Below are 21,814 nucleotides of genomic sequence, written 5' to 3' on the forward strand. Positions count from 1 at the left end.
CCTAATATTTTTGGCAAATATGCTGATCATACTAATGAGGTTCTCATTTGTACTTATTTGACCACAATGCACAGTTCCACTTGTAGTTCCAGTGACAACTGGTGAAGTTCAGGTGCTGAATTTTATGAGCTGCTCCCAGGAAGAGCTTCATAGTGCACACTTGAAGACAGAACACTATTGGGTTTTTTTGTTGGGTGTGAATACATTTAGAGTCTATTGTATGTCCTCACTTTAGATTATGTCAGTCCTGTCCTCCAACTCTGAGGGCTGTCATGAAATAAAAGAAACAAGTCAGTGCATGTTCACTTTCATCACTCGTTCATCAAGACCTACTCGTTCAGGAATGAACTCTCTAGTGTTCACTTGGGAGCAGATTTTTCTGGTGCTCACTCATACAGATGACATTGCTTGGTATGTAAACTCTAATTCAAACATATCAAATATTGTAGTTTTGGAATATTTATTTTTTGTGCATTGACATTTATGAAAAGTAGTTTACATTTAGGAAAGGAAATTAGATGGCAATGCAGTGTTTCTTTAATGATATTGATTGGATAGTTCTTGTAATGGCTATCTAAGGAACTTCAAATGAGCTGATTATGTGATGGAACGGCAAGATCTTTCAAGAACCGTTAGTTCCTCATACAGTTCTTTGGATGGTTTACCACTGCATGTTAGGATAACGAGTCCAGGTCGATTGAATTTTATTTATATAGTGCTTTTAACAATGGCCATTGTTACAAAGCATTTTATAGAAATCTGGATACAAATTCTACACTTGAAATGTATAGATTTATCCCTAATGAGCAAGCCAGAGGTGACGGTGATGAGGAAAAACTCCCTGAGACGACACGAGGAAGAAACCTTGAGAGGAACCAGACTCAAAAGCGAATCCAACCTCATCTAGGTGACATTAGATAGTGTGATTGTAAATCATTTTTCATGTATAACTGTATACCACTATACTATACTATAGTTAAAAAGTGCTAGCTGTGTTAACATTAAGTCTATATGTTATTAGCTGTTCAGTAATGGAGACTGGAGTGTAAACTGCTCTCAGTCCTATGATAATAGTCCTAAGGCTATTCAAGGTAGAACATCCACAGCCATCCACATGTCCATAGAAAGACAAACAGAAGAACTGGCTAGGCTCATAAGTGAAACCTTTCTTTCTATAATTTTATGTTATTTTTTGAGGGGGTAATGGTAACATAATAGTAACAGCGGGTATTTCTATGGTGTGAAGTGATGGAATTAATATATTTCACAGTATGACATTAATGAAACGACAAACTGATGGACATTTTATTTGCTGTGACAAGTGAGGAAACAGGGTGTGATGTTACAATAGAACAACAAAAAAGGACTGGAATAAAGTTGGTGTGACGTTGGACGTTCGATATTCGCGGACATGCGGAAATTAAGGGACCGTCTCTAAACTTACATACGACATTGTTAAACACGTTTCTAACTTCCATAGCATTTGAAGGGCATGACTTGCAGTCATATAACCAACTGTAAAGTGTTCATCTAGGTGTCAGGTATGATGCACACCTTTTAGATTTTTGACAATTAACAAAATAAACTATTAAATCATATATAAATACTGCCATGTATTTTATTACTGCATGGGCTCATACACAAAATATAATATAATTTAAAGCTCAATAGCATTTGAAGGGAATGATTTACAGTCATATAACCAACTGGAAAGTGTTCATCTAGGTGTCAGGTATGATGCACAGCTTTTAGATTTTTGATATTTAACCCTACAATGCATGAACCAAAAAAACCTTCACGGATGCATAAAGGGGGTCAAAATGACCCATACTGGATTGAATGGTTTTCTTCAAAAAATAGATGTCCTATTAATGAAATAATTTGTGTGTGTGTGTGTGTGTGTGTGTGTGTGTGTGTGTGTTTGTCTTCATACCTGACACCTAGATGAACACTTTACAGTTGGCTTCATGACTATACATCATTCCCTTCAAATGCTATTGAGCTTTAAATTATGGTATATTTTGTGTGTGGGCCCATTCTGCAGTGAAATTCATATCTAATTTACATGTGATTATTAGTTTATTTTAATAAATATTAAAAATCTAAAAGGTGTGCATCATACCTGACACCTAGATGAACACTTTCCAGTTGGTTGTGTGACTGTACATCATTCCCTTAAAATGCCACTGAAGTTAGAAACGTGTTTAACAATGTCGTGTGTAACTTTAGAGACGACCCCTTAATTTCCGCATATATGCGAATATCGAACGTTCAACATCACACCAATTTTATTCCAGTCAAGTGACGGACATTTTATTTGCTCTCACACAACTGAGGGAACAGGGTGTGGTGTTACAACAGAACAACAACAAAAAAAAGGTTCCTCAAGGATTTTCTGTAGGGGGTCTTGCACAAGAGAAACCCTCTGTTGTAGGGTTGTACACGTAAAAAAAAATTCCAAGCTCCGACTTCTCGCAGCTTCGAGGGACAAACAGGAGAAATCTTTAAGACGCTAGACATCAAACTAGATGTCCTAATTGCAGAGTGCGCATGCGCGGCAAAAGTCTTTACCGGAGCGGCTAGGTACTACTGTACCAGCACTAATGGCGGAGCACGCATGCGCAGTGGAGTCTTTACCGGAGCCCTAATGGCGGAGAACGTGCGGTCGCCTTTCGACTATCGGGAGCCACCGACTCTCGACAGCGATGGAGACGGTGGCAAGCCTCCGCCACCCCGGGGGTTAGTGAACAATCCGTTTTCCGTGTCGGAAACGGGGCGTTAAGTTAACGTTACAGAATCGCCGCGTTCTATCTTTAACCAGCCAAAGGGTTTCAATACAATTAGCTAGCTTGCTAAGCTAACTTGTTTGTTTCTCTTGTCCATCTAACAGTAGCAGCGCGTAATAAACAGGAGTACAGCTTTCTTTAAATCCTCATCCACCATTTTTAGACTGCAGATCCTGATTTTGTCCCTCGAGATGTTTTAAGACACACTGCACGGCATGTTATTGATGATTTTTTTTTTATTTTTTTTTTTTAAACATTCTACGGGCTATTTTAGCTGTATCGTTACCTGTAGCTATGCTAGCTGGAGAATTGCATGGACGGTGTTTATATCCCAATTAAATCATTTCACAGTGTTTATTACAACACAGCGTGCTCCTGCAAAAAGAAAAAGCACAGCCACCGTATTCATTCTTATAATGCATAATCAGAGATGATTTATGAGCTGCAAAATTTAAATTCATGTGCATGTATATGTGCACTGTACATGCATTGTATGTATATGTATACAGTGCATTGCATATAGTAATAATGAGATTTAAATGAATGTGTTATTGCATGAACACTCAGTAACCGAGCTGTGTGTTATGAGAGACTGCAGAGCTGGGATTGGGATATGCTTTATATCCTGTGTAAGATCTCTATGTAAGAAATGCATAATACCATAACATTATGCAGAAAACATGACAGTGTTTTCATAGGCCTTGATATGATGCTTAGATCCGTAAGCTGGTGTGAGGTAATTGTGATAGACAGGGAAAGTGTTGACACCGCGGTTGTCATCTTGCAGACGAGTGTGTGGACGAAAGAGAAAGGGCACTCCTGTGAAGGTGTGTGATCGTGCATATGTGACAGAAGATGAAGAGGAAAGTTTATCCGAACACAGTTACAGCCCAGGTATATATACATACATGCACACAAATTATTCTTTTGAATAACTTTGATGTGGATCTTTTGATGTTCAAGGTATTGTGTTGTACACAATACCACAACATAAGTTCAAATCCTTGACTAGAAGAAGAAATGTTAATTATCAGCAGTGGTTGAAAAATGAGTAGTCCGTGCAAGTAGGTTCAATAAACACCATTTCTTATTGTTTTCATTTGGTACAGCTGCAAACAAAATTATTCAACCCCCCACCCCATTGCAATGCAGGATTATTGTCAAAATTGACTAAACTAGAAGGTGGCGGTTGCAGCACGCAAACCCAAGAATATTACTGAACTGGAGGCCATTGCTCATGAGGAATGGGCTAAGATTCCTCAGGAACACTGCCAGAAGCTCTGCATCTCATTTGCAGCAGGTCATAACAGCAAAAGCGTGCTCTACTAAGTACTAAAGATTCTTGCCATGGAAGGGTTGAATAATTTTGAGACTGGAGAAATCATAAGTTGCATTTTCAGTTGAATTTGGGGAAACCACCTGAAGCATTCGGTGTGTTGAACTATTTCAATTGCTTTTGTTTGGTTTGTTCATTGGAAACTGCTGAAAGTCTGTCAATGTTAACAATAAACCTGATTTGCAGTGGGGGAGGGGTTTGGATAAATTTGATTGTAACTATATGTATGTTTGTCCATATTAATGCCCATCGTTTTGGAATGGCATGTTTAAAGACAGATTGGTTTGTAATGGTCAGTTACACAAACTTTTGTCCATATAGTATGTAAACCTGTAAAATACATTACAGCCAGCAGTACTGTCAGAGCTACGAACAACGTTCTGACCAGACTGAATCATTTTTGAACACCAGTGCTTACATAATGATGGCAGCTCATCTGCTCCTTTGTTTTACAGGCGAAGGGCAGTACCCAGACGAAGCAGAGGATCGGCTTCCCCCTCCAAACAGTCCGTACTATCTCGCCGATCCGTCCCAGCTTTGGTAAGCTTTCGTTCCTTACAGCTCGTCCGTTCAGATCAAACGCATCAAGCGCTGAAATTGAGCTCGAGGCTATAATCGAGACGCTGACTTGAGCTGATTACGTTCACAGCGTATCAGAGTTAGGCGAAGAAGGCGCCAGTGGCGTTCGAGGCCCTGTGCTCTTCCCCCCTCTACCGCCTAACTGCAGGATCAGAGAGGTGCATTGTGGGAGCCAAGTACGACTGGTCGTTATAGCGATCAGAGACATCGCCAAGGGCGAGGAAATCACGGTTGACTACAACTTGGCTGAGTGGGGAGAAAACGCGCTGGTAGTCAAACTCATTTATTCATTTTTCAAGATAGAACTTGCCTTTTTTTTTTTCTTTATATTGCATATGTAATTGTTGTGTGTTACGACTTTTCCAGGCTTTCCATCGCTCTGTATCACCACGCGGATTTGAATGCGCCTTCAATCCAGACAGCAATATTAAGAAGGTGATGAGGCATACATACATGCATACATACAACTTATATCCTGCTTTCTCCATATAGTGATATAATTATGAATCCATTTTCCATGTAAGATATAGTAAGTTATTGAAGTGTTGTAATACATAATTATTATAAGTAACTCATAAGTATAAGTAATTCATACCTGTTTGTCTTATAAATTTATCTAGCCCTTCCTCTGCATCAATTTGTTCATGCTCAATTAATTATCTGTCATTAATAATAAATATAAACTGTAATATAAATATAACTAACATTGCTGTGTGGCAATTTTTCAACATTCCTGTCTTTGTAGGAAGAGGAGGCAGCTCCGTCTCTCCCTATGTCTCTCACGGTTTCAGACTACCTCACTCCTTCGTGGTCTCTCTCTCCTTCATCCTCACCGCTGTCCCGCTCCGAGGCCAGTGATTCGGACCGAGAGGAAGAAGAAGAAGAAGAGGAAGACGAGGAAGAGGACGATGAAGAGGAAGAGGACCTCGAAGAGCTGAGGGGCCGCATGATGCGGAGGCGCAAGAAGCGGAAAACGACGAGCAGCGCGGCCAAAAAGAAGTCTCAGCCCAGCCCGCTTTCCTTCCCTCCGTCCTCCTCACCTTTCCAGACACCTTTAGCACCACCCACCACAAACATAAACAATAACATAAACATAAACATTAGCCGCAGCGCGAGCAGGAAGCAGCACTGTCCTCACTGCGGCCGCCATTTCCGCTCTCTCGCTCGGCATCTTGAAAAGCACCACGATCAGCAACCGGAAATCCGGAATGCCATGGAACTGTCACACGGCCCACGTTCGTCGCACACACCGTCCTCAATGCACACACGTGGCTCACACTTGTTCAACTCGCCACAGCCCTCTGCTTCCTCCTCATCCTCCTCCTCCTCAGCCACCCCCAACCTCTTCTCTCGCGACTCGTCCGGCTCCGGTTCAGCGGCCATGTCGTTCTCTCTCTCCCTCTCTCCTCCTTCACGCCGCCCTTCCTCCAAAAAGAGCCCCGCCGCTGTCTCCACCCCACCCAGAAAGAACGCAGCGCCTACGGCAGCAGCCGTGAAAAAGTCCCCCAGTCCTCCAGCCAAAAGGGGGCGTCGGCCGAAGAAGGAGAAAGAAGAGAAGCAAAAGAAACAGGAGGAGATGGAACGAGCCAAAGAGGAAGCTCCGCCCACCCCGGGCCGAAATGAAGAGGAGGAAAAGCTGGAGGTAGAAGATGAGGAGCTGGATCTGACCGAAATGAGGGACGATGACAGCGGAGAAGAGAAGAATGGAGCAAGGTATTCAGTATTCAGTAGTGTTTGTGAAGACTTTTTGTACAGAGACAAGCCACTGTTGCAGAAACACACTCACTTGGTTTAGACTTGGTCTAACAAAAATAAAAAGGGTTCCAAGCACCTTGTACTTGCCCCCCTATTAAAAAATTTAGCTTCGTAAACGTTAGCTTCGTAGCTTAATAAAATTGTCTCTGTCTCCGGTCTTAACAATTTTTCAGCGAATTATCAGATTTGAAGAATATGAATGGAAAGTTGGTAACTTTTGAGACTGATTAATGAAGGGTATTGTTCATTTCCTTTTTTTTCCCTCCGAGCTTCATATCTCTGCATCTACTATCAATCGTTCTATGTCTTAATGTACTTAATGTAACTTTCTCTCCCTCAGTTCTCACCGCTCCCATGTGTCTCCCCTCCTGTCCTCTCTCTCCACGCTGGTTTTGTATCTCCGACGTCAGCAGCACTCGTCCTTCCTCTCCCTCTCACGTTCGAGCAGCTCGGCAGAGGCCTGGCGCCTGCTGTGCCACTCCAGCCTGGCACTGCTCATCCTCTATAACCGCCATCGCGAGTGTGAGATGGCAAAGCTCACGATAAGCGACTACCGCAGCCGCATCACTCCTTCCTCTAACTCCAGCTCCCCTCTCGAAGCGTCTTTATCCCCTTTTGAGCGGCAGGTTTTGTGCCACAGGCCCCGCGTGGGAGTTTTAGGAAAGCGCGGTCGGGTTCAGCAGCTAATCCTTCCACCGCACTCTGAATCCTGCCTCGATTTGCTTCTGAAAACGTCCACGGACGTGAACGTCGATCCCGAAAGCCCTTATGTGTTTTCTCGGCCGTACCATTCTCCCGCCACTCCTCTGCGTGGCACGGACCTCCTGCGTGGATTAGCGCGTGCCAGCGGGGCTAAAAACCCCGCCGCACTGACGTCGCCGCGCACCCGAAGGCAAGTCGCCATCCTCACCCAGCTCCTGCTGATGGACGAAGGAGAGAAGGAGAGGCTCGAGCACTTCCTGCACAGCGAGTATCATGTCACCCAGACCTGCGCCCGGATTGGCCAGGACCCAGCGCTGATGGGCAGAGTGGGTCGTGTCGTGCTGTACGGTGAGAGAGATGGAGTGTTGTTCAGAGGGATGAGCCTCAAACACATCTGCCTCGAACTGGACGGTGAGAGTCATGAAAAGGGGAACAGAATATGTGCACCGTTAATGCATCCGATCAAAAAAATCACTTGGGTTCTGTTGTTTTGTTTTTTTAATGTCGTTCTCTTTCAGTAATGTCTGGGAATTCAGCAGATTCTTTCTCGGAGGAGTCGGATGGTGAGGGAGAGAAGAGTCACGAGAGAGTAGAGGTGGGAAAGACAGCAGGAGTGAACGGCCGAGGGCCACCTAAAAACAACGCCAGTCCCGTCCCCTCGCCCACTACGCCCTCCCCCTCAGGTTCTCACAAGAGGCGGCGCGCACAAATAAAATCAGGTAAGAGTGGCTTGCAGTTGTGTATTCCAGAGCATCTGCAAGTGAAGTCGATTTACTTACAATTATATTACATTACAATGATTAATTACATTGTCTGCTCTGACTGAAAAGCCTGCTTGTGTTTGTGTCTAATCCCTCGTTCATACTAGCAAGTGACAAGTTCCTCTTTAGTTTGTGTAGTGACTAAACAGTGTGTTTGATTTACATGTTACATGCTAGACTTCGTACTAGCTTCGCCGGAACGCTGCCCTAGCTACGTACACCAGCAATCTCTGCTACTTACTTGCATGCTGGCTTTCTTTTTGTAATGTCCATGTACATGTTTAATGAGAAAACGTATTTTGACGTTTAGGATAGGATGAAACAGTAAATGTGAACAAATTTCAGGTATGAACTAAAGTTAAACTTGCAGCTCAGCGTCACGCACGTACGAAGAATACCCGCTTGGCAATATAAGCTGGGCCGGTAAGGTAGCAAGCAATTGTTAATGACAAAACTGTTACAGTAAGCTTGAGGCGAAGACTGTGATTGTGACCTGAAAACTGAATTTCAGCTTCTCAACAGTACGTTCAAAGATACGATTTTAAAACGAATGTCCTATGGCATTTGGGCAGAACGTTTACCCCACGTTTCAGGCAAGCGCGGTGTGCTGAAGAGGCCGTGGTCGGAAGCGGAGCGAGTCGCCGTGGAAACGCACCTGAAGCGAAACATCGTGGAGCTGCGCGTCCCTGCGAAGGCAGATTGCGAGCGATGTCTGCAGCACTGCCCCCTACTGGTGAGCAACCAGCGCGACTGGAGAGCCATTAAATTCTACTGCCACAACCGGATTCAACTACTGAAGAAACAGGGACGTGGAGGAGCGGCTGTCTCTTAGCTCAACACACACACACGCACACGCACACACGCGCACACACATACTGAGGGAGAGACTCTTACTTGCACATTCAGTCCTGAAATCATGGGTTGAATAAGTGACCATTCACACATTTTTGCATTGCTGTGCATCAGTGTTTCCGTTGACACACATACTTATGCATCCTTGTACATTGTGAGTAGTTGTATATGAGTGTGTCCATTGACTACACGCACAGATAGAGGCTCACACACTCAGTCTGGAATGTTGAACAAAGTGACCGGACACACACACAGACACACGTGTCCTTATCCATTTCAGCTTTTCCCCTCAAACACACACACACACAAAGTGTTATAATCAATATAAACCTATGAACTGACCTCTTATCCTTGTCACTGACATTGGGACTGTGGTGTGTGTGTGTGTGTGTGTGTGTGAAAGCACTGCTTCATGCCCGAAATCTCTCGCACACCTGACAGAGCAGCTCGAAATACATCACACATGGACCGCAGCAGAGGATGTTAAAAGATTAACCCTCTATGAACTCTTTTGTCCTTTTTCTTTAATACGACGATGCTAATCCTATTTGTCCAGTGGAGTCTCGCTGTTGGACCGATTGTTATAGACTTCTATATAAAGATTTCTGAAATTTCTGTACCTGTCATTGGCAAGCATTTATTTTGGGACCATATTATCTCCATGTTCCAGAGGAACTTTCACAGTAAGTCTACTATGCTAACATTTAGTTGTGGTTATGAAGGTGGTTCTTGGTTCCAGTCCCATTGAGGTCGCGTACCAGTGCCGTTATCCACTACCAAGTGATGACAACATTGGAAAATTCTGTTACAAGTTAGTGTTATCCATCTATTGTGTTTAGTAATGGCTTCCCAGTAAAACACCAGCTCGTTTAATACTTATAGTGTGAAAGTAGCTAACTACCCAGCAAGCTAGCTATATGCATTTGTAACTATTCCAAGGAAGACCCTGTAGTGTAAAGCTAATCAGCTTCGGTATCTATGAAATAAAGTATTACGTAGAATACAATTAGTAATAGTAGCAAACTAACAACCTAGCAAGCTTTTATTTTATTTCAGGTACGAAGTAAAGTAATATGTTGAATAAAATAAGAGCGATAGTAGCTAGCTATTTATTTTAGCTACTTGAAGGATAATCCCGCAGTGTATCACTAGCCAGTCACTATATTTATTTGACAATAAAAGAGAAAAAGCTACAAACTTGTCTATCTTTCTATTTGTAGCTATGCCATGGATGGCTAACCCTTGATTAATGCTAACCAGCTGTCTATATTTAAGAACTTCTTATGTATTACTTTATTTAATAGGGTTATCTTGGCTAAAACTAACAACTTAGCTTTAACAGCTTTTTTTTTTTCTTTACACTACTGAAGAACAGCCCCTCGGTGTATTTTAGCTGTTCCAAGAATGACCACATAGTGTACAGAAAAAAATGTAGCTAGTGTTTTATTTTTAGCTTCACCAACTGACAACTACCCCATGGTATAAAACTAGCTGGCTAGTATGTTTAAGTTCTTATGTATTTATTTAGCAGTGAATGCAGCTAGTTAACAACCTAGCAGGCTATTTATTTTTAGCTACCCTAATAACAACCCCTCAGTCTAATGCTAGCAATCCAATGTACTATTTATTTGATGTATTACTATATTTCACAAAGTGATAAATATCTTGTTAGCTTTTTATATAGCCACTGTTTTAGCTTTTCCAAGGATGACCCCTCAGTGTACCACTAACCAGCTACTATATTTTATTTTGCATGTTAGCTATCCGACTGGATATATTTAATAACCTATTGTGTATTATTATTATCATCTAAAGTGATCATCGCTAACTACCAAGCTAGCTAGAGATTTATTTTTGGGTACTGCAATGACAACCCCACTGTTTACTGCTTGGAAAAACCATGTATTAAATATTCTCTTTCCCAGATAAAGAGGGGGTTGGGGGGGACCTGATTGTAACCAATCCATTAGAAAGATTTCTAATGATATTTTAATTTAAATGGAAGAGATTTAAACACACCATCGGGGACTGGAACTGATTATCACTCAATTAAACCTCAACTGAAACTGCTAATTTCCCACCTCAGAGTCAGTGTAGATGCAAATGTGTATAAACATGCACAACATTTTATAAATTAAGCTAGCCAAGGATTTCATGTTCTATCCTTTTTACATACTTTTTTTCTTCAAACATCTATTAAGCCTGGTCTTAATCTTGTCTCTGCTGTTGAATAAGAAGAGGTTTAATCCTTGTAGAATTGATTCATTTCATCCAACAATGATTTTACAGCAATCTGAATTTTATACTCTTCGTTTTTATGGTTGTATTTCAGCAGTATTTTATATAAGCTAAAATCCCAGTGTGATCACGTTCCTCCTTTTACACCGTTCCTCCTCTGTCTGATTTTTTTTTTTCTGTCCCACAAAACACACACACACATACTTGAACCTTATTTTATCCATTAGGATTTAAAGACATTATTTTTTTTTTGTAATTTTTTTTTTTAATCTTCCATCCCCAGACCATTGACTGTATGTTGATTTTATAGTATATACAACGAATTCGTATTAGCGTGCTAGCTAGCCTTGTGAAGGTGTACATTCTGTAAATATCAACTTATATAAAAGTGCAACATTTTGGATTTTTTTTTTGTTGTTGTTGTTTTCTTAAATGGCATTGTAAAGATTTTAGAGGAAACGCTGTTTAGAGACGCAGATTAATGTATGTCACTGCAAGAAATAACACCTTTATTTGCATTTTGTAGCTTGTGTTGTGTTTTAATTCCAGCTTGTTGTGCATTAGAAGATAGAATGGAACATTTGAAACTGTAGTGAGTTTGTCTACCACTAGGGGGTGTTAACCAGCAAAAGGTTGTTCAAAGGATATAGCCGCTTAAATTCGAAGTTTGCCAAAATATATACCTTAATTAATAATAATAATTTATACGATTAGTAATGAACGTAGTCAGTCACTCAAGGTATATTTGATGCCAATTGGTAATGCATTTATTTATCTTTAAGTAAGGAATAAACAACAGGCCATACTCTTAGGAAATTTATTAACATGCTACATACCTACCGTACATGCATGTATTTTATTTCCCTTATACCACAGCTATTTGCTTTTGATTAAAAAATTTTATTAATCAAGCATTCAACAGCACTGTGGTATGATGTGGAAATATTTGCCAAGTTAACTTATAATATGCATGGAAAATATATGCTCCTCATTTCCATGTCTTCATGGAAAAAAGTGACATGAAATTATTTGTATTTAAGATCAGTTCATGCAAACAAATCACAGACAACTTCAGAAAAACGATTAGTGTTTTATTTCCAAATAATTATTTACATACCAGAGGAAATTACAGTCTTAAACACAAGCAGATAGGTGTGTGTCTACAATTTGGATGAGCAATCCATCACAGAAATGCAGAGCAGATGCAAGTAAACATGTATATTTTGCCGCCCATGTTACAATGGATAACCGTGCTCCAACTGGACAATTACGACATCAAATTGTGGAAGATGGAAATTAAGCCAAGCTGAATTACTGAAGACAAAAATGATAGTGTCTTAAGTGGTTTTCTTACGTTTAGGGTAAAGCATTTTCACATGGCTGTGTAAAATCATAATCATAATTGAATAAATATGTATAAACTAGCAATAGTGTCTCTACAAACTTCATTGAGCAATTAAATGGTAAATGGCACATTTATATAGTGCATTTATAAGTTTAGCATGTCTATATAATACAAAACTATTCAATAGTTTAATATGTAGCAGTGCTGTTTCAATGCACTAGACTCTTATTGTAAATTTTCAGATAATACATCAGGATTAGTACCTCTAAAATGAACATTATGTCCTCATCATGATCAATATAAAAACAACACTGATGGGAGCAGGGCTTCAAAAGGCATTCATAGTGCTAAAGGTTCGTTCTGGCTTGATATGTGAGCCAGTTTTATTAAGCTGCTGGTTTGATACCTTTTGTTTCATCGAATGAGGTACAAAATTAAAAATGTGCCCTTGAGACTACCTTTCCCTAGAACTGAAAAGGAGGAACTCAAGTGACCTTGAATTTTACCATCTAACGGAACTAAACAAAACACTCGTCCGTCTTGTTAACTTTCTCGTGTCTGAAAACCTACAGACCTTCCAACCAATCTTATAAGTACAATTTATTTAAAAAAAAAAAAAAAACACATCACTGCTTTACATGTTTTACAAAATGGATCTTGTTTAAAACTGGAGTGCGGTTAGAAACATGCTTCCTGTCATTAGCCATTTTTATTTGAAAAGGGAATGGAGTCAGGATTGAAGCCATGCCTCATGGGACAATTGTTCTAGAAGCTACTTTGACATCAATTTGATCAATGATCTAACAAGCTTTACTTGTAATGTAATGGCACAGCCCTTAAGATTTTAGTCAGAGAAAGTCGATCTTTCAGTAAAGTTGTGTAAAAATTATTTGTAGGCCAAACAGAATTGAAAATTTACAAAACTTTCGTTAATGCTGATCGTCTTTGTACTCATGTGCATTGTTGATAACTGCCAATCAGCTCGAAATTACCAGCCACATTTCATGGGACGCAAAACTCCATAAAACTCGCTACATTTGTCGTTAAGTTACGGATATATTTTGAGATGATCGATAGCAAATGACTCATTTTCACCAACTGTTCATTACAGTCAGGAACTCTGAAAAAGTTTTTCCAAACTAACTGCATTTTCACAAAACCGCAATTCTTGTGTAAATGATCCTGTTGATCTATTTATATCCAGCTTGATAAATAAGGCCCAATCATTCTTTTATTAGTGTTACGCGCAATTTATACATGATTTGCACTGCTGACGTGAGCACTTGCACTCCCTCCAGGCTCATTTTGAATTTTGTTCTGTAGGTCAATTATTTTAAGTGGAGCTTTTTCGCCTATTCCTGGATTAAACAGAGGCACAATGCCCCCTTGGAAATCGATAAACATTGTAAAGAGATGTGCACAGTCATTAGGATGCACATTGTAAAATGAAAGCTTGCTATTGTCAAAATCTAGCAAAACTCCAATGCACTCCGGTGTTGTGTTTTCCGGCAATGAGATTTCTGGTTCAGTGTTAACACAGAGGCCTTTTACTGGGTCCGAGCACAGAAACCAAAAACCGTTTGAAGGCGTAAAATCACTCTTTTTGTCACTTGTGCGATTTGAATCTTTGGCGACTCCAATCAGCCATGACTTTTTGGGTGGGACATTTGTTATTTTTAATCCAACTTCCCAGTATGAACGACCGGAGCGGAATACATCTCTTCCACGTACACATAATTCATAAGGAAAACCATGTCCTTCATACTTATTAGCAGCCTCCTCTACATCTCTCACAGTATTACCTTGAGGGGCAAATCTTAGGTAGTCTTTATTACAGTTCTCCTTATCTAATGTGATGGTCACTGTGAAGTGAGAAAAATGTATTAGTGTATTGAAACAGTTACACTTTAGCATTTTCAAAAACGTTGATAGTAACATTAATACAAACATGCTGACAAGGCAGTGGGATGTGAGTATGCTCAGGGTGAGTTTTTCGGGATTCCTTTAAATGCAACTACTAAAATAATACACTATATATAATAAGAGATAGTATATTATAATACAATATAAACAAATAAGAAATAACGATACTTTCAACTTGAATACTTTGAGTTTTTAGTGAGTTTTTATATCTACTGACTATCATATGGGCGTGAAGTCACAGCACAGACTTCTGCTTCTTAAAATCCCAGCATCCCCAATGTAAAAAAGCATCCATGTATGCTGATATTTTGAACAGGGCGACATACCTGCTGATTTCCTCAAGTCCTCCAAGCTTGTATCTAAAAATGAAATGTTGAATTAAAAAAGGATTATCTGGTGGGAACACTGTAAATGTTGTTAGTTTTCAGGGCCTACGTAACAATTGTGCAGTCCTCACCAACATACAAATAACCTCAGGTGACAACAAAAAAGCAGATTTTAATATGTCGTCGTTTTTCCAAAAAGTGAACAAACAATTCAAAACAAGGTGGGAAAATTTTCATCCACGTTTGAAGGCATTAATTTCTGCACAGTTCTCTTAAGATCCCACCATATTATCTCAATGGGGTTCAGGTCTGGACTTGACCAGTCCAACACCTTGATTTTTTTCTTCTTTATCCAATCAGATGCTTGGGATCATTGACCTGTTGCATGACCCAAATTCAGCCATGCTTAAGCTGCTGGACATATGGCCTCACATTTGTCTCAAGAATTCAGTGTCTCATTGTTGTTTCAAATACTCCAAGTTTCCCAGGTCCTGTGGCTGTAAAACAAGCTCAAATCATCATTCATGTGTTTTGTTTTTTTTTTTTTTTAAATAATCTCAAGTTATTTATAAAGTTGGTGAGGATCACATAATTGCTATTTGGCCCCAATAGATAAAAATGTAGAACTGAAGAACTAGGTACTTCATGTTATATACTCAATCTCATAGTAAATGTTAACATTTCTATAGAAATGACATATACAAAATCATTTAAAATTATTTTATTATTTTTGAAAGGAGTCTCCGGCATCAGCATTTGTGTCCGTCAAGTAATAACAGGAAGTAACTTGTTTCATGGATGTTCCAAAATATTAAACATAATAAAAAAAGAATGTAAAAAAGTATAACGTGTCATTCTTTAATTTATAAAAATGTAATCGTCGCCAAATTTCTTTGGTATAAGAGGAATATAACCAGACGTGCTGTTGTAGCAAAATTAACTTCGATACTTGCTGGGCCACATCACACCACGCTGTTTTAATTATTTTAGTATAAAAGCATGTACCCAAGTGTTTTATTCCTTACTGTACCCAAAGTTCAGCATAGTATACATAGATTCTAGAGAGTATATTACAAACAGCATTCCACCATTCCCTTGTATTTGAAGAAAAGTAATCATACCGTTTCTCGAGTCCACCATGATTTCTTTAAATAAATAAATAAATAAACCATCAATAATGAATCAATTGCAGGAACACAGTAAATGGGAATATATAAATAATTAATGGGGTTTTAGAAATACAAAATGCACATACCATTTGGTTGCTCACCTGACAGTGTGCAGCACAATAGAGTTTTAGTCACTAGATAAATACAAATCAGGTAATAAAATGAAGAAAAGTTCAATGAGGTGAAACCTTACCAGTGCTAACTGGCTTGTATCCTGCAACACAGATACACAATTACGTAAAGAAAAAGACAGAATAAAAGCACCATAGTGTACTGCATGAAATATATACAAAACTGTATATAAATAACAGAAAATGAACCTGGTTTATATTTTCTGTAGAGGAGGAGGCCAATTCCGATCAGGGCCAGTACACATAACAGAGTGAAAAGAATCTTCCACACAACACTATTGTCAACTGAAAGAGGGAGAGGGGTTTAAGTGATTAGGCCTTCCAACTCTGATAAATACTGTAGAACACCATTATAGCAGCTATAAGCAAAAGTCTCCTTACATCTTTTAACTTCATAATATCAACGATCATACATTTTCTTTGTTAAATAAGATAATTTTAAACCTGTTTAAAGTCAGTAATTGTACACTTACAAACTGCACCTACTGTACGTCTACTGTATATTTATAATGTATTCGTAGCAAACCTGATTGGCGGGCCCCTAAATCCATGCTCACATTTCTCTTCTTGTCTTCTGACAGACTGACAGAACAGGAGATCGAGTTAGAGAGAGAGGACGACAGGATGACCCAGCTGTAAATGCAAAACAGGCCGTTCTCTTGTCTACTGTAAATGCGGGATTGAGGATCAGAAAGAGTCTCTCCTTTTTCATTAGTAAATTTCCACAGAAGACTCGGTTTTGGAAACCAGCCACAGGAAGAACAGCTGAGGTTCACAGAGTCATGATGGTTCTTCAGAGAAAGGAAAGGGGGTGAGCCAAGAGCTGATACAGGGAACACAGAAGACAGAGAGAGAGGTAATGGAGAGGGAGGGTGATAAAGAGAGGATTCTCATCCATCCATCATCAATCAAACCTCATCAAACATCTACTCACCTGTTAAATTGAGTTGCACAGTTTTTTCATGATATGATTTGTCTCCAGTTACGTAACAGTGAAAAATCCCTATATCTGACAAGCCAAGGTTGTCCAACCACAAGGAGATGTCTCCCTGTTTCAGCCCGGTAGACTGAGGGTTTCTCAGAGTCAGTGAGCTCCGATTCTTGTACGTTGTGTAGTCTGTAATGATTTTAGAATTCTGGTACAACAGTAGTGGACTTTTGAACTGCCCTGGGCGGTACCAACGAATCTCCAAAGTTTCTGCATTCATCTCAGGGGTGAGCCAACATGGGAGAACCACAGAGGAACCATACTGCCCCATGATTACTGTCTCAGAACAGTTTACGGTGATCACATCTAAGAGAAGGAATAAAGAGGCTTTAAATCCTGCTTAAACATTGTGGATGAACTATTAGATCAATGGAAACCACAATAATCACCAGTGATCTTTTAAATATTTGATCTTCCACTGGTTTGCCCTACCGATGGTTTAAATTAAATTCGGTGTTTCCATCCGTGACAGACTAGTATTATTTTACATAATCGAGAGGCCTTGAGAAAAAGGTACACATGGGGCCATGACTGAGTCACATCTAGCTCAAAAATTATTACATTTATTCAAAATCAGTCTCAGAAATCAAATAAAAAGTCAATTATAATAGTACAATGAAGGCAGATGGGGAAAGTATATTTAATTTCAATGTACATAAATATAAGATTTAGTACATAATAAAGCAGTGCAGTTAGTACTGCAATGGGTTAATTTTTATTATAAAGAATGACCAAACTAAATGTGTTCTTTTGGAAAGAGAAATGGTGTAAAATAAAAAATTAGCTTGTTAAATTTAGTAGCAAAGGACATGGCCCCTAGTTTAGTGATTTTAGCATGCTGGATTTTTCTGGAATTATCCAGTGTGGCTGTCGAGTGCGCGCGCGCGCGAGAGAGAAATGGCAGCCCACAGAATGTATCCTAGATCCAAACCGATCCAGATTATTCGTGCATTATTAGCCCAGCACTATTTTGCGTGGAGGAGGAAGATTCTCATAAAATATTCTTACCAGAAGCCATTATGAGCCGCGAGCTGAAAAACACGATGCTGAAACACACGAGCGTTTCTGAAATAATAACCATAAAAATACATTTGTTTTTTTTTTCAAAAAAAGAAGCGTAAAACACATCTTTAAAAAATGCATTCAACCACGTTTTTGTTCTTCAGTCTGTTTTCCCATAAAATCCGCATCGATCATTTAGTAATGCATATGCGCCGTGTGCGCGAGCTTACCCTTCATTTTGTCCACACTGTCCTCGGATCAGCTCGTGCAGCCTATTAAAATCCTGAATTTAAGCTGTTTTTGTTTATAAACAAGTGGCTTTAACCGCCAAAAAGACAGATTTAATTTGGGAGCTGAGATCAGGAAGTGAAGCTGGTGTTGCTTTCACTTTCGAAACTGATCACAGAGGCGTGGTTATTTTTCCCCACAATGTTTTAGTCCTCTTACAAATGAAGGCAAACACTAGTATAGACCGCATATACATAAAGATGTGTTCTTTCTAGAAGTCTTTTTAAGGTTTAAATATGCATTAGGTGAGATTTTTTAGGGGTCGAGAAAGTACACTGTCTCATCCATTACTGGATAGTAAGCATACCTAACAATCTCTCTTTCTCTTTACCTACCTCTCCTTCTGTCTTTCTGTTGAGCTAGACGTGATACTATGGAGATGCCAGTGATCCTGACTCTTTCTGCTCTCCGGACCTGCCTGATCCATCCTGAAGCCCTACCTCTGGATGGAGCTCTCATCAACTGGAGTCTACAGTACATTCTGCCACTGAGGACGACCCCAAATGGTGAAGCTTGGAGATCGCTGAGAACGGTACCGCTTGAAGTACCATTGAAATGGTTTCGAACCTCAGTTCCACATGAACGGTTGTGCTGTGGTTGCTGGGACTACGGTTACTGCGATGGTATTAGGACTGCACTTACCACATACAAACTTGCACTCAAGTCTCCTTTAGTAAACAGTGGATTAGTTCAACAAAACAGACTTCATATAAAAACAAGAATGAACTTTCTTTTACTCTCACACTATCCGTTGTTACCCAGATGAGGACGGGTTCCCTTCTGAGTATGGTTCCTCTCAAGATTTCTTCCTCATATCATCTTAGGGAGTTTTTCCTTTCCACCATCACTACCAGCTCGCTCAATAGGGATAAATTCACACATGTAAAATCTGTATTCTGTGTTTATATATTTCTATAAAGCTGCTTTGAGAAATGCCCATTGTTAAAAGCGCTATACAAATAAAATTGAATTGAATCTCCAATAGTTAAACTGGTGGAGCTGAATAAGATTTGAATGATTTTTTTTTAAAAACTAATTGGCCCCGCCCCCATTTCCACCCACTTACATAAAGCTCCTTCTCCAACACTTACAGTGTGGTTTAGTGAAGGGAAGATCGGGGAAAGTCATTTTACTGACTTGTATCTTTGAATCTTGTATCTTTGAAGACTCGGACCGGTGTTTTATCGAACTCTCAGTTTTGTCTTAAAATTACCTCAGTTATAGCAGAGGGAACACATCCTGACAGCTGAGAATGTTACTGTCATATAATGTTCCCACTGTGTTCAATAATTAAGGAAATTCACAAGTGTCAAATTCATACTGCTGACTTGTTTCCCACAATGTTTCAATGAATGTTCTTGGCCAGGAGGTGGTGTCAGAGGTCATTAAAAGGCAGGACTCCATTTTCACTCTTGTGCGTGAAAATATAACAGCAGCTCAAAGTAAATACAAGATGGCCAAATTTGTGAAACAGACATGGTTTCATGTACAGGACCAGGTTCTTAGGAAAAATATTTGAAGCCAACAAAAAAAGGGTGGGAAGCTGGAGAGAAACTGGACTGGTCCCTTTACAAAAGTTACAATAGATAAGAAGAGCACAGACCTACAGACTACCCTGTCCAGGGTGTACCCCTCCTTGTGCCCGATGCTCCCTGGGATAGGCTCCAGGTTTCCCCCTGACCATGAAGAAAGGATAAGCAGTATAGAAGATGGATGGATGGATGGAGACCTACAGTCTGACACACAATTTATACCGAATGTGAATATCGATAACCTTCAAATTTTCAAATAGCAACAGTCTTGAATACCCTATACAATTAAATCCCAGAAAGGACAATTAACAATTACACCAACAGCTGAACTGAAGTGGACAAATCATGCAATTGCATTTCTACACTGTACTATACTGTACTAAGGGGAAAAAAGAGAAATATGATCAATATGTCCAGGTATTATGCCTTTTGAGTCACATATTCAGCCTAGAAAATCACAGTTATGTGAGTGAGCACAAATTTCTTCCAAAAGTCTACAATATTCAAAATGAAAACTCTCTCACAAATATATTATTTATTGATATAAATAACAGTGGGTGGTTGTGTTAATAAACATACATAGGTTCTGTTACCCCATTTTCAAAATATAACTAGACAGTCATGACATTTGCCTTTCACTTCTAGAATATAACATTCTACAGATAAAACTCGTTAAAAAGGATAGTTTTGAGCCGTAGCACTCTTCATAGTACCTCTGTGGTACTAGCACAGCATTTCTGGGGCAAGCTTTTTGTGAATGCGCGCTTCCTTTGCCATATGGTCGGGGCAGCCAACACGAAACCTTCAAAAGGTTCAAAATGACCGAATCATTCATGAACAACACATCACTGGTGTGGTTCAACTGGAGTTAGCCTGCTAACTAAAGTTACTGTTATCAAGGACTCGGACATTCAACTGATTGAAAGCAAAGTCACAACTCTATAAACATGCCACTTTTCTTCATACAGATTTATGAGGATGTGAGGGGGCACTGGGGGTGTGTCTACAAAAAGACCAATCTAAATACAATCAAACATTCCAGGCAGAAGGCAGTTTTCCAAACTTTTTTTTTCAGCTACATGATACACTTGTTCTAATATAAGGGCTTAAACTATTATTTTTTGTCTCTTATTCATAATTTTTTCCACATTTTTAAAATGCAAAATATTGACTATTTCACTTTTAAGTCAGCAAAAGAGTAGGTGTCTGTGGGTACATATAATATTAACTATCAGTGAGGAAATAGGAACTGAAAATGTTGTGACTTTATTTGAATATATGCAGCTGCATAACAAATATAGACACGATGTATATTGAAGGAAAACTCCACAGTGAAACACTCAACATTTTTCAGTTCTACTGAAATTTAAGTGATATGTTTTCTAGACCTAACTTGTTAGTTGATGTAGTATTTTTATTATTCCTGTGAGACTTTCGCGGATGTGTGCTGTGCCCTACCTTAGAGGGAGATATTGTTGTCACGCAGCTTAATTAAGTTTCAGGTCACCGTTAGCTAAAAAAAAAACAACATAAAATCAAGAGATTCTTTTCACATTCAGCATTTTCCAGTGCGAATCAATATCATATTAATTAGAAATCCAACGTAGAAGAAGTGGACAGCACGTGTAAGACAAAGTTCCTGAATGCATTGCAATTTAAAGAGTTGAACTTTACATAAGCATTATCGAAAATGAACACTTTTACTCTTACTTAATTCAATTTAATTCAACATATGTTTTACATCACATTTTGCCTGTGACAACCACTTGTTTAAGACAGAAACATCTACATTATTATTATTAAATTCTCTTGCAATGGTAAGAGTTGATTTTCATTCAAGTAAACTTTTGGCTCCATAACCCATAACCTTTTTTTTTAAAAAAAAAAAAAAAAAAAAAAAAAGTAAGATTTTGACACAATTTCCCATCTTTAACCTAAGTAGTTTCTTTGTATATTTTCCCCCACACCTGCAACAGAGACTTAGCTCAACTAGTTAGTTATCTATGATATGATGAGCATGATGCTGTTGACAGTAGTATTAGCATGAACTTTGAAGCTTTATTTATTATCCATCTTAATTAACTTGTCTTTAAAATCTGAT

The 21,814-nt window shown here is 39.2% G+C and overlaps 2 protein-coding genes across 8 annotated transcripts; one reads left to right on the forward strand and one right to left on the reverse strand.

Moving 5' to 3' along the window:
• The first annotated feature begins 2,305 nt into the window (after positions 1 to 2,305).
• Positions 2,306 to 11,530, forward strand: LOC108260837 (apoptotic chromatin condensation inducer in the nucleus). 4 transcript variants are annotated; one of them, XM_017461472.3, is made up of 9 exons: positions 2,306 to 2,739; positions 3,574 to 3,680; positions 4,578 to 4,662; positions 4,772 to 4,970; positions 5,068 to 5,136; positions 5,447 to 6,414; positions 6,797 to 7,569; positions 7,698 to 7,877; positions 8,492 to 11,530. In XM_017461472.3, the coding sequence occupies exons 1-9, from the start codon at positions 2,618 to 2,620 to the stop codon at positions 8,749 to 8,751; spliced, it is 2,763 nt and encodes a 920-aa protein (XP_017316961.1). In that variant the 5' UTR covers positions 2,306 to 2,617; the 3' UTR covers positions 8,752 to 11,530. The 4 variants fall into 4 exon arrangements, with proteins under 4 accessions (XP_017316961.1, XP_017316960.1, XP_053533441.1 ...); XM_017461471.3 differs by having other exon boundaries at positions 2,307 to 2,739; positions 7,677 to 7,877; positions 8,513 to 11,530; XM_017461469.3 differs by having other exon boundaries at positions 2,308 to 2,739; positions 7,677 to 7,877.
• Positions 11,531 to 12,079: 549 nt separating this feature from the next.
• LOC108260838 (butyrophilin subfamily 1 member A1) lies at positions 12,080 to 18,280 on the reverse strand. 4 transcript variants are annotated; one of them, XR_008393769.1, is made up of 11 exons: positions 18,124 to 18,280; positions 17,900 to 17,956; positions 16,838 to 17,197; positions 16,430 to 16,726; positions 16,093 to 16,188; positions 15,966 to 15,986; positions 15,859 to 15,873; positions 15,725 to 15,748; positions 14,604 to 14,636; positions 12,985 to 14,216; positions 12,080 to 12,905 (listed from the first exon to the last, which is right to left on the reverse strand). XR_008393769.1 is itself a non-coding variant. In XM_017461473.3 (10 exons), exons 1-10 carry the CDS (start codon positions 18,128 to 18,130, stop codon positions 13,606 to 13,608), a joined length of 1,521 nt encoding a protein of 506 aa, XP_017316962.1. In that variant the 5' UTR covers positions 18,131 to 18,280; the 3' UTR covers positions 12,080 to 13,605. The 4 variants fall into 4 exon arrangements, 3 of the variants coding, with proteins under 3 accessions (XP_017316962.1, XP_017316963.1, XP_017316964.1); XM_017461473.3 differs by having other exon boundaries at positions 12,080 to 14,216; XM_017461474.3 differs by lacking the exon at positions 15,859 to 15,873 and having other exon boundaries at positions 12,080 to 14,216.
• Between the last annotated feature and the right edge of the window lie 3,534 nt (positions 18,281 to 21,814).

The sequence above is a fragment of the Ictalurus punctatus genome, chromosome 29 (assembly GCF_001660625.3).
Source record: "Ictalurus punctatus breed USDA103 chromosome 29, Coco_2.0, whole genome shotgun sequence".
In the NCBI taxonomy this organism is placed as follows: Eukaryota; Metazoa; Chordata; class Actinopteri; order Siluriformes; family Ictaluridae; genus Ictalurus; species Ictalurus punctatus.

Coding starts and splice junctions, on each gene's coding strand:
- LOC108260837 (XM_017461469.3), top strand. CDS start 2,618: ATGCGCAGTGGAGTCTTTACCGGAGCCCTAATGGCGGAGAACGTGCGG. Junction 2,740..3,573: donor AAGCCTCCGCCACCCCGGGG/GTTAGTGAACAA, acceptor GTCATCTTGCAG/ACGAGTGTGTGGACGAAAGA. Junction 4,971..5,067: donor AGTGGGGAGAAAACGCGCTG/GTAGTCAAACTC, acceptor CGACTTTTCCAG/GCTTTCCATCGCTCTGTATC.
- LOC108260838 (XM_017461473.3), bottom strand. Junction 16,727..16,837: donor TGTGCAACTCAATTTAACAG/GTGAGTAGATGT, acceptor TCCCTGTATCAG/CTCTTGGCTCACCCCCTTTC. Junction 15,987..16,092: donor CTACAGAAAATATAAACCAG/GTTCATTTTCTG, acceptor TCTGTGTTGCAG/GATACAAGCCAGTTAGCACT.